Source organism: Ochlerotatus camptorhynchus, unplaced genomic scaffold (assembly GCF_037179485.1).
Source record: "Ochlerotatus camptorhynchus isolate MF236.1 unplaced genomic scaffold, CSIRO-AGI_Acam_v1.1 ptg000767l, whole genome shotgun sequence".
Lineage (NCBI taxonomy): Eukaryota > Metazoa > Arthropoda > Insecta > Diptera > Culicidae > Ochlerotatus > Ochlerotatus camptorhynchus.
Window position 1 is genome coordinate 1,047,017 of NW_027041234.1, and position 16,372 is coordinate 1,063,388.

The following is a 16,372-nucleotide window of genomic DNA, read 5'->3' on the forward strand; positions in this document are numbered from 1 at the left end:
ACTAGAATGCATGGACCCCTCCTCTGCAAGATCTGGAACATCTTTAAAAATGGTCAATCCTAGCAACTGATCCTAGAGTTCTAAGGGTTTTTTTTCGAAAGCATGTGAAACTGCGATATAAGAAAGAATTTGGGGTCATGACATAAACATGGACCCAGATGTCCATGGGGCCATCCTCTGGTGAGTCCAGAACATCCGTAAAAGTGGTCAATCAATGAAACTGATCCTAGAGCTCCGCAGTTTTTTATTAAAAAAAAAAGAACATTAGGAACTGTGATATATCGATGCAGTTTGATGGATGGATTAGTTCAGCGTCAAATAGCATAGAACAAATTGAAATTTTGACAAGACCTTCTTCGGTTTACATGAAATATTGCATAATTGTTTGTTTAGAACAATCACATTTTCGCAAATCTTCGTCTATTTTCGATTGTTTACAAAATGTCGTCTTTAGCGGCGCCGGTGGTGTAGTGGTAAGCGTGATTGCCTCTCACCCCAGCAGGCCTGGGTTCAATCCCAGTCGGCGCCGCCGGGATGTTCTGAGGCATAACATCTCTGATCACGCCTTCCTTCGGATGGGAAGTAAAGCCGTTGGTCCCCGGTTCATGAGTTGATGGGTCGATAGGTAGGGTCCAGGTGTGGGAGCTGCCTTCCTGGCGTCGGTAGCATTGGTGCTCAGCACGGAAAACAAGATCAACGGAAAACAAACCAAAGGAAAAAAAAAAAAAAAAAATGTCGTCTTTGAAAGTTTCAGAAAAATTGTTGCACGAAAACGTCACTTTTGATCGAAATGTCTACAACTTTGTCTCAGATGTCATTTTGCTCAGCAATTACAAAGAAGCCATTTTGAAAAAAAAAATACAAGGTGCCATTTTTATAGAAAAATGTGAATGTTTGCCCATAACACACAAATATTCAAAATTTTATGCCTCCGATTTGCATAAAATTTTTCAGAGACGAATTTTTCAGAATCGTAATTAGGCGTGGATTGCTCAACATTGATAACAAAAATTCATTCCGCATCACCTACACAGTTAGAAGTAACAAATTTTACACGTGACTGAATCCATCTTGGACATAAAGGATTATACAAGTTATGTAAAATTAAGTGCTCCAAGACTGAAATGTTCGTTACTAGACGAAAAGTACGTTTGATTGAGCTGAATTAGTTAGTTAGTTATCTTTATTAAGGAGACTTTCAGCTGAACGCTGGTTCGTCTCAGGAATTGAGCTGAATTTCTCGTCTGTTTTGACTCAATTTTATGTCAAAATTGACGCTCGTATGTGTCGGTATTACCTAAATTTAGTTGATTTTTTTCAAAGTGTGTAGATACAAACTAAAAAAAATCTTTAGTTCAATTTAGCAATCCTCCGATAATTCATAAAATATTAACAAATAGTTAACCTTAGCAAAGATACCCCTTTCCTGTTCACAGAAACAGTATTGTGCAATCAATTAACTACCCCATCCATTCTACATAATTCATACCCTTGAATCACGGCATCCAACCGGAGTGCCTGCACTTCCAAGTTGACTTCCCGAACCGTTATTAATCACTGGTCAACAAGTTGCAACCTGTTGGTTGACAGATTTTCTCACAATTTGCAAATAGCCAAAGCATAGTGATAGGGGGTTAGTTTACCCTCACTTGGAAACCATGTCAACGGTTAACTTTATCCGTCCTTATGATGGTCACTGCTATAAAAGAGTCACAATTTGTCACACAAACCCAGTTTTTTTTTGCCACAAGGTTCTATGCAGGCAACAGAATGCCTCGTAAATTAATCGCTTTTGCGGACGGTGACGTCCAGTATCGGCCTTTCCAGTTGCAGAAAAAGTTGTTCCGAGGACTTGGTTACTACCCTGGCGATGAGCGTTTCGCCCACTGGGGCATGTTTCTGGTGTTGTTCTTTCACTACTGGTCCCAGGTGATGCTGATCTATTGGGAGGGAAAGCATGCGTGGATAAAAATCGGCGAGGGTGATTTGCAACCGGCATTCGAAGGCATCTGCCCGACGCCATCCCGCTTCGGAGGACTGCTCAAGTGTTGTATTCTGATTTCGAAACGCAAGCAACTGAAGCAACTGTTGGACACTTTGAAGGAGCTGTTTGATCGTAAGTTTGTGTTATTTTTGAAGATTAGCGAGGGAGTGGTTGAGATATGAACTTTAATTCACACAGGAAAAGAGCCACGTGAAAAGGAAGTCAATCTTTGGGCAACCTATTGGGGTTATCAGTTTACCTACTGGGAATTGATGTTCACCCATTTGACGTGTGTTTTCTACTGCTTGCTGCCGATAGCAGCAATGCTTCTTCATTTTATGACGGAACCGGACGAATCGAGGATCTACATCTTGCCCTTCAAGTTGGCGTAAGTATTAAACATGTAATCATTATCCCACTAGTCAGAGCTGATTGATTCGTTTAACTTATAATGCATGCTCCGTAGGTTAAATTGTGTTAAGAGAAGTGCACACTAGTCTGTCCCATTTTCCAGCAATGTTCTAAAATTTTTGCTTCGCATTCATCATTCACTCATTTGCTCAACACAGGACCTGGACAAATGAGCTGATTTTCTGCACAGATACTGGTGAGGCGTACGTAAAACAAATTATGGATAGGGAGCCAGCATTTGAGAATGCTGAAAAGGCTGTCCCACCCTACCTTCGACATTTCCCTGCAAATTGTAAAAAGACTTTAATTATTTACATGTAAAATGCAAGCGACTTCATTCAAAAGTCAGGAAGAACGTGGCGAAACGGTAAATAATCATCCAAAGCCTGAGCCGTTGAATAGGTGACGAACTCCCATTTTTGTGCCAGCCCCCCTCGCCTTCACTACTGTAGTATTTGTACAACCACGTTTTTAACTTATTTGTTCAAAATTCAAAATAAATTACATTTCATTTTCACTAGGTGCTCCAGCTACTAAAATAACTTACCAACCTTAATTGTTATGATATATATCTAAGTGTTTTTACATTGTTCTTGGCTTGGTAATTCAGTACATATTTCAAACAGACAATCTTCACTGAAATTCACACAACTACCACAACCGTTTGCAGAACTTTCCCAAAGTTCACAGCAGTCACCTGATTTCCGCTCAACTTGAAAGTCGCAGATCTTTCCTGAAAAAATTATGGGAACTGTGTTGAAGCTATGGTAATTCTGTAGTTACTCAAGGTGAGGGCTACCTAAACTCACTGAGCGAGAGTAGTTAGCCTCATGTGAGTTTGAGGAGTTTCATTAAACCTGTGCTCCCGTATTATGTCGGTTCGTAGGTGGTTGTTCAGCTTCTTAGTGACGATTCTAAAATCAATCTCGAACATTCCTGTATTATCGACATATTACATATATCGATACATCGATTAAACGAATTAAGATCCCGCCGTTAAGTATAAACAGCTCATTTTGTTTTTATGTAAAATCCAAGCAATTTTTCCGCATCTAGGGAATTCTATTTTGTGGCAAATGCCGCCTACTCTGAGTACGGTGCTGTGCAAAGATCCCCAAAAGATTCGATAGTGATGGTCAAAAATCCTTCACAGCTGAACCATCCCAGGTGGGATGCACTGAGTTGAATTATCATGAGCAACGTTCTCATCTGAACGTACTGGGAGTGATTTTCCAACGAGTAATCTAATCGGTAATCCAGCTGTGCAACAGAATCGGCAATCGCTTCCAGCTGATATTAAGAAATTTGTGTTATGTTTGTTACTACCGTAACATAGGTATTAGAATCGATTTTCACACGTATTGCCGTCTGTGATCAACAGCCATCCACACAAGCTATCTCACCTGTATAAAACATTTCCAATCGATAGAACCCAATCGATTCCAAATTTCACCTAGGTAAGCTTTTTTCGGCATGGCTTATCCGATCAATTTGGTCTGGTCCCGTTTTTTATGTAAGGGAAGGCTTTATGTTTAGTTTGTGCTAAAGATACTATAGATTCCATAGATAAGCGGAGGAAAAGTATAATGTAGCCAAATGAACTGTCACCACTAACTAGTCAAACGAGCATGACGTCATCATGGTGTTGTTTGAGGGAGAAGTATTGTAATATTATGAGCACAAAACGCTTTCCACACTCCATATTCCGATTTATATTCCTCGATACATTGTTGCAAAGATTTGCTTTGCACTTCATTTTGAACTTTTACGCACGAAACAAAACAAAACGGCACAACGAAGAGCTCTATGATGGCATGAACTTTTTTCACGGATGCCAGTAAGATAATTTATTTTTCATGGTTGCCAAAACAACTTTTTGTACCTCCGTTTGTCTATGGAATCTATAGTATCTATAGTTTGGGCGTTATCATCAGAAGAAGAAATCGTACGCAAAATCGTGGAATGTACGTATTCCAATCACTAGCGTGCACAGGAATCTTGTTAAGGAGGGGCAATGTTTTTTCTTTGGTGCATTTAATTTGGGGATGGGGGAGTACTCCAAAGTGCGTGGTGGATGGTGCTGTCCACCCACCACTGTTTTTCTACTGTTCAATTTAACAAATTTTATTTATTTTTTGCTCCGGTGGTGCAAACTGCTTTCAGACAGCCATTCTATTTTTTCAAATTTTGGCCTAAATGCCAAGATCATTAAAAAGGTTTAAAAAATATGTAACGATTCAAACAAATGCACACAAAACTATTTTGACAAGCGGGTACAGGATTGTTAACGGAATGACGACTTGTGCGAAGGATTGAGCATTTCAACTCTGTCCCAAAGTACCGCCAGTCTGGGTGACAGAAAATGATGCCAAACATTCAACATGTTGTAAAGATGATATAAAGAACAAACCCGAATTTATTGCGGTAACAAATGACTTGAAATTTTCAGAGAAGATTCTTAGATGAATTTTTAGTACGACAACAATAGACCAAGGTTCAATGGCAAACTAATACCCACTTTTCAATTAGGGAATCCAAAATCTGTCTTTAAACTTTGTACAGTTGCAAAAAAGTCCATCCTCAGAATTCCTTGAGGTTCTTTTCGAAATTTTTAGAACTCTATGAGTTCTTTTGAAATTCTTCTCAGAAGTCCTCTGGAATTATTTTTAGAACTCTCCTTGACTTTTACTCAGAACATCCTGGAACTGGGAACGGCGCCGGTAGTGTAGTGGTAAGCGTGATTACCTCTCACCCCAGCAGGCCTGGGTTCTATCCCAGTCGGCGCCGCCGGGATGTTCTGAGGCATAACATCTCTGATCACGCCTTCCTTCGGATGGGAAGTAAAGCCGTTGGTCCTCGGTTCATGAGTTGATGGGTCGATAGGTAGGGTCCAGGTGTGGGAGAGCTGCCTTCCTGGCACGTCGGTAGCATTGGTGCTCAGCACGGAAAACAAGATCGACGGAAAAAACAAGCCAAAGGAAAAAAAATCCTGGAACTGAAATTTCCTTACAGTTTATCAGTATTATCCAGAATAATTCGCTGAATGAGCTAGAAATTATCGGTATTCCCTTGAAATTTTCCTCAAAATCCCTTTGGAATTAAATCAATTTTTAATTTTCTCGGTATTCTTTTCGGAATCATCACTAAAAATTATTCGCAGAATTTTCTTGGAATACTCCCCAGAAATCCTTTGGAACTGTCCTCAGAATGCAATATCCTTGAGGTTCTTCTCGGATTTTTTTTAGAACTCTCCTAAGAGCTTTATTGAAATTCTTCTCAGAAGTCCACTGGAATTATATTTAGAACTCTTCATTTTTTTTCTCAGAACACCTTGAAACTGAAATTCCTTTAGAGTTTCAGAAATTTTTCCCGGAATGAGCTAGAAATTATCCTCGGAATTCGCTTGAAATTTTGCTTAAAATCCCTTTGGAATTTCATTCAAAATTTGATTTTCCCGGTATCCTTTTCGAAATTATCTTGGAACTATCTGCAGGATGTACTAGAAATTTTCCGCAGAATTTTCTATGAATTCTCCCCAGATATATTTTGGAACTGTCCTAAGAATTCAATATCCTTGAGGTTCTTCTCGGAATATTTTGCAACCTTTTTTTCTCAGAACACCTTGGTACTGAAATTCCCCTAAAGTTTCAGAAGAATTTCCTCTGAATTCTTCAGAAATTCTTCCCAGAATGAGCTTGAAATTTTCCTCAACATCCCTTCGAAATTTTATTCAAAATTTGATTTTCACAGTATTCTTTTCGAAATGATCTTGGAACTATTTGCAAAATTCGCTAGAAATTATTCGCAGAATTTTCATGGAATCATCCCCAGAAATCTTTTCTTTTTTGAACTGTCCTCAGAATTCAATACCCTTGAGGTTCTTCTCGGAAGTCAAGTTTAAGTTGTCCGTCCATTCACCAAAACGTTGTAGTTTTTTCTACCAGAAATGTTCAATAAAGCTTGCCCCTCCATTCACCAGAACTGTGCAATTTTTACATCAGGAATTATCAATTCAGTTTGCCCCTCCATGTAGCAGATTGTTGCAAATCTTACACCTATACAAACTTGCCCCCAGAAAATTTTACACCTAAAAATTTCAATTGACCAGAACGATGCAAATTTTCCACCATTAATGTTCAATAAAGATTGCTTCTGTAATCTTCTGATTAGTGCAGATTTCCTTTTTTTCATTTTCCACCAGACATTTTCAATATAGCTTGCTTCTAATATCATCAGAATGTTGCAGGTTTTCCACCAAATAAAGGTTGCCCCTATTTTCAGATTTTTCATCATAAATGTTCAGTAAAGCAGCTTCCCTCCAATCATCAGAATGGTGCAAATTTTACACCAGAAATTATTATTAAAGTTTGTTTCTCTATTCAGCAGATGAATGCAAATTTAAGACCACAAATATTCCAAAAAGCTTGCCCATCCGTTCAACAAAACGGTGCAGATTTTCCACCAGAAATTTTCGATATAGCTTAATTTTAAATAAAGCTTGTGCATTCATTTACCAGATCAGTGCACGTTTTCCACCAGAAATTTTCTGTTCATTTTTTTTATCAGAGCGATGTAAATTTTGCACCAGACATTTTCAATAAAGCATGCTCCTCCATTCACCAGAACGGTGCACCAAAAATTATCAGTGAAGTTTGTTTCACCATGCACCTTTGTGATGAAATTTTCAGGCTTTGCCTCTTCATGCACCACCATAAATTTTCAATGAAGCTTGCATTCATCAGAACGTTGCAAATTATGCACCAGAAAAATGAATAAACCTTGCTTCTACGTTCACCACAGTGTTGCAAACTTTCCACCAGAAATTTTCAGTTAAATTTGCCCCTTAGCGTGATTCATTTTTTTCACCAGAATTATTCATTTTGATTAGATGCCCCACCTTGATGATATTTTTACACCAGAAATATGAAATAAAAAGCTTTTTCTTCGATTTACCACCACGAAGGTGAATTTTTTCAACCTTAAATTTAACCTCCTCTTTAAACCCAATTTAGCCTCCCAATTTACGTAAACTGTCTGGCCTATAAGCCTCACGAACTGTTGGCTTTTATCAAAACTTCCAAAAACATGAAGGCCCTAGGTTTCGACAACATCCTGAATCCTTGAATTCCAGATTCTACAACCATCAGTGCCTCCGACTTGGCTACTTTCCCTTTTGCTGGAAGTTAGCAAAAGTCATCCCCATTCGGAAACCTGGGAAAGATCCTTCCTCTTACCGACCCATCAGCCTTCTCTCAGGGTTATCCAAGCTTTTCAAAAGGGCAGTTTACAGCCGGCTTCTAACATCTGCCGGAACAAGGCTGCTTCAAAAACATCTGCTATGGCATTATTAGACGTTGAAGAAGCGTTTGACAATGTCTGGCTTGATGGTCTGGTGTACAAGCTGCATCCATACGGTCTTCCGATCTTCCTCATGAAGATCATACAAAATAATCTATCGGACAGGACGTTCCAGGTCTCTCTGAATGGAATCACATCGGATGCCTTTAACATCGGTGCAGGTGTGCCCCAAGGAAGTATCCTTGGGCCCATCCTGCTCAATCTATTCACCTCCGATATTATGGCTCTCCCTGACGTTGGCTCGTTGTCTCTGTTCGCAGACGACACATCCATCGTCTACAAGGGTAGGGTCATCGGAGCTCTTACTGCCAAACTCCAGAGAGGCTTGTATGTCCTGTCTGAGTATTTCAACAGCTGGAAGATACGTATCAACGTGGCGAAGACACAGGTCCAAAGAGGTAGTGTACCTCGGACTAACACTCGACAGCAAGCTGATTTTCAGGGAGCATGTTGACAAAACAAAAACAAAATGCAACATCTTGATAAGGTCGTTGTACCCGCTAATCAATAGGAGATCCACCCTATCCCTGAAAAACAAGCTTGCTGTCTACAAACATATAATCCTTCCCGTCATAGAGTACGGGTTGCCAATCTGGGAGAGTTGCGCACATTCTCATCCCCTTAAGCTACAAAGGATCCAGAACAAGATCCTGAGGATGATCCTCAACAGGCCACCGCGTACTAGAAATTCTGAGGTCCACTGCCTGGCTGGTCTTAAGACCTTGGCGTTAGGGAGAACTGCTACCATCGAAAGGTTCAGAGACTGCTGCATGCGATCCGATCAACAGATCATTAGGGTTCTGGCACGTTAGATCATGCAAATAGGTTAAGAAGGTAGAATATCAAATTTTCTAATTAAAATCAACAAATATGGTTTCCTTAAAAGCAAAATGTAAACTATTACAATGTAAAACTAAAATCAAACATTAACTCGTTACAGACATAATCACTAAATATGAAGAGCTTTCGGGTTAAATCAATAGAAATGTACAATAATTGTACAACACAAGACTATAAGTAAATAAACAAACATTTTAGTAGTAAGTACCAATCAGTCCCGTTGGCGTAACTATTGGGGGTGCCTTATTAGGCAGTGATGCCACATTTTGTTCGAATTTTATTCTGTATTTTCGCCTAACATTTGAAAAGGGTCTATCCTCGTTGATCGATTCTCTTCATCAACTTTCTCTTTGAGTTACCACGGCAAAATAAACGAATTTCTCGCTAAGCTCGCACGACAGTTCGACAGAAGAATATGTTAGATTTAGAGTCGCTATATTCATAGCCTGGTGGAGGGAATTTCGGGAACCAATCGAGCAAATTACAACCAACTACAGAAAAGAGCACATCAGCTATTGCGAACAAAACTTCCCGAACCCATTTCCTCGTGACTTAAGGCACGCCTAAGCAAGTTTCTCCTATTCGATGATGCCGGTAATTTGCGTTCGATTGGCGAGGAAAGAATATTCAACGTTTTGTTTATAAAACTTGATAGGGGAAACGCTCCTATAGTTGCGGTACGTTAGAAGCGTTAGGTTCCTATAGTTGTGCATGGAGATTCAATACACAACTATAGGAACCTAACGCTTCTAACGTACTGCAACTTATAGGAGCGTTTACCCTAGTACCATTTCAATTGTTGGTCTACAATATATCGAATTGGTTCCGCTTTTTGATAGATCGAAATTCTATCCGCAAGACTATAAATATAGCGACTATAGTCTAGTCCTAATAGGAAATTTATATATATCAATAAAGTTTATTTTCAATAATTGGTTAACCTGGATGGTTACCAGTTAAACCACCATGACATCACTGAACATTTTACTTAAAATCGTAGAAAGTGGGGTTAACAAATTTTCCTCAAAAATCACCACCTGAATCGAAATCAACTCAAAATTCCTTTGCAAACAAATACAAAGTGACTGCCTTAAACTATTCATACAAGATAGGGTCCTACGGTGTTCAAGAAGTTTTTAATCTAATTGGTCGTGTACTATTATACTCATATAGAATTAAAATTTTCATACATATGAGGGGCTGTCTATAAACTACGTAGATATGCAAATAAAAAAAATGTATGGACAATTGTCTACGCACGCCCATCCTCCTGCGTAGACAATCTAGGGGGGTCTAGAATCCCAAAACACTGTCTACGTAGTTAATGAACAGAGTATGTTTTTGAGGAAAGTCGAGGAAAATTTTACTCACTCAGAGAGTAACTAAACTCTCTACTATTTTGAGAGAAATCCTACCCAATTTTGAGTTAGTCTCATCGGCCGTGTGCGATGTCTAACGATGTGACAGCCGCTTTTTTGACGTAGGACTACGTCTTTCGGGAAGATGGGGGTGCACTTGAAAACCGGCAGATGAAATTATGAAAGATTTTGAACGTTAATAACTTAGCTGCCGCTGGACCAATTTCAAACATTTTATCACCAATCGATCAGAAACATTTCTACGCACCGATAACAATGCTTTTGACTGTTGATTTTCAAATTAAAACTATTGAAAAAGTGGTAAATTTCAAGCATTGTCCAAAAGCTTCAAAATAACTAACAAATCTACCAATTACGTACATGCATGTGCTGCTTCCCCAACACAGTCATCAGATAATGGTTCCTAGATGAAACAAGTCGAAGTGACATTCGCCTCTGATCTTCGGGCGTGTACGAATAGGGAGGATGCAATTGCGGAACATTTTGCTGCCAATTCAGAACACAAAATGTTCTCCGTTTTTTTCCTTGGATTTGTTTTCCGTGCTGAGCACCATTGCTACCCACACCTGAACCCTACCTATCAACTCATGAACCGGGGACCAACGGCTTTACTTCCCTTCCGAATGAAGGCATGATCAGAGATGTTATGCCTCAGATCATCCCAGTGGCGCCGACTGGGATTGAACCCAGGTAATTACGCATACCTGAGTTAGAGGTAATTACGCTTACCACTACACCACCGGTGCCGCTGCTCTCCAGAGTTGTAATCCTGTAACCAAACTTGGAAGCAGAGGATACTCTATATACATTCTATTCAAACTCTTTTCTGAAATTACTTCTAACTTTTCAGGGCCACCAAGTTACGTTGGTGATAAGTTTTAATCTCCGATACCATACAGAGTTCGTCCCTGCCGCTTCAGAGCGTAGACGACATCCATGGCCGTGACGGTTTTGCGCTTGGCGTGTTCAGTACAGGTGACGGCATCACGGATCATAATTTCTAGGAACACCTTCAGCACACCTCGGGTTTCCTGGTAGATCAGACCGGAGATACGCTTGACACCACCACGTCGAGCCAGACGACGGATGGCAGGCCCTGGATGTTATTACGCAGAATTTCCCAAAAATCGACAAAGCTGCATCATCATGACTGTATGTAGCCAATGGGAAGCGAGAAAATATGGTACCGGCAGAGCTGGTTGTCTATATAACAAGTTGCTAACTACACTTTTGGCTTAGTTTCGATTCACCCGTTTAACGACAAATGACAAGGGAGACAAAGCTCTTGGAAAAGAAGGCACCAAGCGTCATCGGAAAGTTCTGCGTATTAACATCCAGGATATTACCAAGCCTGACATCCGTCGTCTGGCTCGACGTGGTGGTGTCAAGCGTACTGAGGTGTACTGAAGGTGTTCCTAGAAAAATCCGTGATGCCTTCACCTACACTGAACACGCCAAGCGCAAAACCGTCACGGCCATGGATGTCGTCTACATTCTGAAGCGACAGGGACGCACTCTGTATGGTTTCGGGGGTTAAAACTTATCACCAACGTAACAAAACGGCCAATTTTAGGGCCCCAAGTTCATTTCAGAAAAGAGTTAGAATAGAATTTATATAGAGTAACCCATGATTAACCCATTCAATTTGTCACTAAATACATCAAAATGATACAAAAATCAAATAATTTGTTAGGGAAATAAATTATGTTCTAGGTATTTGTAGTCTTATCGGTGGGTTGAAATTATTCCGTTTCACTTTCATAAACTGAGAAACCCTCATCGTTGCATTCTCCTGCTGCGCGACATCTTCGAAATCGTCCGAACCGTTAAATAATACAGAGTACATAGAGTATAGACTTAAAGTACAGAGAGGAAAAAAGGAGAGGAGCCAGTGTCGCTACTTGATAGCAAACTACTCATGATGGGAGGAGTCTGTGTACTTTACCGGCGTGTTCAAAAATAAAGGCAATCAAAATTTCATTTGCTACATGCATGAGGTCGCCGGCGCCGGTGGTGTAGTGGTAAGCGTGACTGCTGGGTCTGGGTTCAATACCAGCCGAGGTCGGTGGGATTTTTCTGAGGCATAAAAATCTCTAGTCACGTCTTCCTTCGGAAGGGAAGTAAAGCCGATGATCCCGGCCCATGTGTGTTGAATGGGTGCAATATCCTACGCAGGTGTGGAAGCTGCCTTCCTGCACATTCGATTGCCGTCATTGTATGTAGTCTACACTGGCTTGACGAAATGGAAATAAATTTGTGGACGACTTCACAAACTGTATGTATGTAAAATCGATGTCCGTCGGTGATTGGCACTAGATTGTGGAACAGAGACCGACGTTAAATAAAGGAAAAGAAGACATGCATGAGGCATGTAACAAAAAGTGTGTTGGTGAGTTCTTTGGCGTGAATGTTCCCGAAAAGTTCAGTATTTTGCTATAAGCAAATGCAAAACAAACAAATTTATAGACAGATTTGGGCAAATTATGACCTGTTTCATGCTACTGGAAGGTATGCTGGTCACAAATGCCGTGCCAAACTGATTTCCTGCGCAAGTGATATGTAAACGCGAATAAACACGAGGTCCAGTGATTATAGCAAAGTTTGCCGTAAAGAAACCATCACAATTCAGGGCCACCACAACTTTCTACAAAAGAGTTGAGTTATGAAATTCACTTAATTGCAGAATAATATCCGAAACAACAAACTAGAAAATCGAACAAAAATTTCGTAGTCCTACGTCAACAATGCGGTCGTGTCTTGTACACCACCCTCCAACTTTTATAACCTTGCAATCGGCTCGTCTCTCCTTCTGTCCTCTGGATAGTCACAGCAAGCAAGCACGTGATTGGTTGATTGCGGCCAAAAAATTTGATCAATTTTGAATATTTTACTTATGATGAAGCACTTTAATATTTAATCCAATCAAATCTTACATAAAATATGAATCAAATGGTGTGAAAATACCTGAAATCCATCAATAAATAGCCAAGATATAAGTGTTTAAAAACTGACAGTATTTCGTCACGCAGTTTTTGATTTGCACCCCCAGTATAGTTCACAAAGACCTTCGCTAGCTAGAGCAAAAAAAAAATACGGTTTTATCAGAGCCACTTTATCTAAAATTCGAAAAATGTTCATAGATTGATTTTTTTAGCAAAGTAGGTTTGAAATTATACTATCTATAACTTTGTAGAAGCAAGTATTCCTTAAAACCTTAAAAATAAAAAATATTTAATTTTTTATTTAAACAAAAGAACACCAGCAGCAAAAGGAAACTCTCTCGAAGCTGTCAAACCTCTAGAGTGTGCGGTTTTGGAGATATCTATTTTATCGCATTTTCGACCATACTGCTGGGGTTTGCAGAGCTACGTTCATATAATTTTGCTACAGTTCACAGAACTCTATTGAAATTCATAGTACTTACCATAAGGACACTTCTATAACGCTTTCAAAACGTCCTTGCAGTTTGCAGAATTTTCCTGAAGATTGTAGAACTTTTCTGTAGAATGAAGTTTTCCCTGAAGTATGCAGTACTGTTCTTAACATTTGAAGAGTTTCTATGAAGTTCGGAGTACGCCTTTTAAAGGCAGTACTTTCCTGAAGTTTGTGGAACTTTCCTGAAGTTAAATGAACTTCTCTGCAAAATGTTGAACCTTCTATGATTCTCTGGAGTTTCCAAGAGTTTCCTGGGGTTCGATAAACTTTATTGAAGTTCATAAAATTTTACTTGAGTTCGGAGATTTTCATTGAAGTTCATACAACTTTCCTGGAGTTTGCAGAATTTATTTGATTGCAAAAATATCCTGAAGTTCATAAAATGCTTCTAAAGTTTGCAGAACTTTACTAGAATTCTACTTAAATTCAAAGAACATGCAGAACGCACAACATGCAGAAGTAGTTCCCTACAAACAATTTTAGCTGCCAAATAGCTTATACAGGTTAAAATTAGCTGTATAAGCTAATGTGCAACTGAAATTGTTGGATGAGAGCCCTAAAATTATCCGAGTTTCTTTGAAGTTCACAGATCTTTACTGTTGTTTGTTCCCTAGATTTCGTAAAACTTCCTTGAAGTTCTTGTAGATCCCCTGAAGCTCGTAAAATTTTCCGGATGTTTGCAAATTGTCCCTGAACCTCGCAGCAACAGTGCGTACCGAAAAATCTAGTCTTCTCCGTAATATTTGTTGCACCTTCACGTCCTTCTGGTAATTCCTCAAATCCGTTTTTGTTCCGCTTCCCGTCTGCTTAGCTGCTCTTAAACGAGTATCGATCGATTTAAAAATGCTGTGAATAGTGTTTGCAGGACAATCAAGCTTTTTGACATGTTTTCTGATCGAGAGATCCGGTTTTTCATTGCGGTCGTACACAATTGCTCTTCTAATGTAAACATAGGTTGTATTTTCAAAAAAACCACTCTACAAAATATTTCACTCGTTAATGAAATATTTCGGCAGATGTTTTTGTTTAAGGATGTCCAGATCTTGTTGCGAACAAGCCTTGTTCAATCGAATCGACCTGGTGACACCAAATATTTCATTTGGGAATTTTTTAAACTATTGGCCAAGTTTGGGTCGAAGGGTCTCATCGTGTTATGAAATGGTGCTCACAGGTAGAGTGTACGATTTATTAAAAAAAAAATAAATAAAAAAAAAATTCCAGGTAGTTAATTTTCCCGGAAGGTTTCGGATTTTTCCGGACATCGCGTAATTCATAATAAATTGGCATGGAAAATCAAGAAAAAGCAAGCACATTTCTGGTAATTACATGTTTTAAAATGATTTTTTTCATACTTCAATACTTCTTATCTATCACTGGTGAACATTTCAGAGTGGTGTGCTGAGCAATATAATTTGCTATCATTCAATCCGGTAGAATTGAACGTAGATTGTCGCACATCGATTTCCCTTGTGAAACCCCCAGAAAATTAAACACCAAATTGAGTGCGTCCCAAATTTCCAGTTCTTTGCCTAAAAAGACAACTACGAACGACACATACTCGCAAAGACTAACTTTTCAAAGCAAAACAAATCCGCTTCCAATTAGCATACACCATCGACGACAGCAATAACCATTTCACTCTCGATGGCCAAAACATCCTTCCAGGCTCCCATTCGACTACTGCAAATCGCCCGTGTTCGAGATAACCTACATCATCATGTGCTACATTGCCTATCCACCCATCTTTATGATGGCCGGCGGTGATGGTCTATTCATCGGTGTTTGTTTGCTCATCTCGAGCCAGTATCGCATCGTGCAGCAGGAACTGGAAGCCTTGGGGGAATCCGGCGGCGGAAAGGATTCCTTCGCACAGGCCACCGACGAGGAAAATGACCGAATCTTCGAACAGTTGAAACTAATCGCCCAACGTCACAACCGGACGATTGGTATCACCGTGGAAATGTCAGCGCTGTTTTTGCAAAACGTGTTCGCCAGCTTCACCATCGCAGCCATCAAGATTGGTCTGGCCTGCATCACTGTGATGAACGTAAGTTGTAGGCACATTTTTCCGAGAAAGGTACGTTGGTTCGGTGATTAAAACGGAGCACACATTTATTGACCCAATTTAGGCGGAAGGACTCAACAAGCTCATCTTTGTCTGGTATTCGCTGGGTATTATTACGGAGATATACGTCTACTCTTACGGTGGAACGCGACTAATGGAAGAGGTAAGTATGGGGGACGCACGCTAATTGCTCGAAATCCGCCCACAGTTGAACCGGAAGGCTATAGGACTTCGGTGTAATTCTTTGCTGATTGATTGCATTGCAGAGCGAGAAACTAAGCCAGACTGCTTACGACTTTCCCTGGTACCGGTATCGAAAGAACGTACGGCAGATTATCCAGATGATGATGCTCCGAGCACAGAAGCCGTCCCGTGTCGACGTGCCCTTCTTTGAAGCTTCGGTCGTTACATTTTCCACGGTAATTGATAGGACATAGCGCTCAATTAATCGAATCGGCAGTACGTCGTAGTGAGCTAACTCACAATGGCAATCTGCCCATGTGTACCCGTGTAGACATCGATTGTTGCTCCCATTTGCAAACCTCAATACAATTAACATGAGTTTCCTCTTTTCCCTACAGATCCTACGAACCGCCGGATCCTACGTGGCTTTGATGCAAACATTTTTGTAAAATTAAATGACGATCTTTTAATCGTTTGTAAGAACCCATTAAATGCTCTCTAATGACGCTGGTAACTTACACAGCAGATAATCTAACCTATTTCCTAGAGTGCTCAGAATAGTGCAACCACACAGACACACACACACACATATACACCCACTCGGAGGGAGGGAGGGGAAATGCACACAAAGTTAATCCACGCCACGAGTTCTATGTAGGTACCTACCAACCTAGCTACAGTAAATCGGTGCTACTTGTTCTAGATTCTAAACAACGC

The 16,372-nt window shown here is 40.0% G+C and overlaps 1 protein-coding gene across 1 annotated transcript; it reads left to right on the top strand.

Annotated features, from left to right (window-relative positions):
* Positions 1–1,770: 1,770 nt before the first annotated feature.
* On the top strand, positions 1,771–16,104 carry LOC135714958 (odorant receptor 10a-like). Its single transcript, XM_065238362.1, has 6 exons — positions 1,771–2,116; positions 2,183–2,372; positions 15,073–15,454; positions 15,537–15,635; positions 15,739–15,891; positions 16,054–16,104. The coding sequence occupies exons 1-6, from the start codon at positions 1,771–1,773 to the stop codon at positions 16,102–16,104; spliced, it is 1,221 nt and encodes a 406-aa protein (XP_065094434.1).
* The last annotated feature ends 268 nt before the right edge of the window (positions 16,105–16,372 follow it).

What these genes read in the sequence shown, in the direction of transcription:
- LOC135714958 (XM_065238362.1), top strand. Translation starts at nt 1,771, where the DNA reads ATGCCTCGTAAATTAATCGCTTTTGCGGACGGTGACGTCCAGTATCGG. An exon ending in TTTGAAGGAGCTGTTTGATC is followed by an intron (nt 2,117 to 2,182) that starts GTAAGTTTGTGT and finishes TAATTCACACAG; the next exon opens with GAAAAGAGCCACGTGAAAAG. An exon ending in GAACGCGACTAATGGAAGAG is followed by an intron (nt 15,636 to 15,738) that starts GTAAGTATGGGG and finishes ATTGCATTGCAG; the next exon opens with AGCGAGAAACTAAGCCAGAC.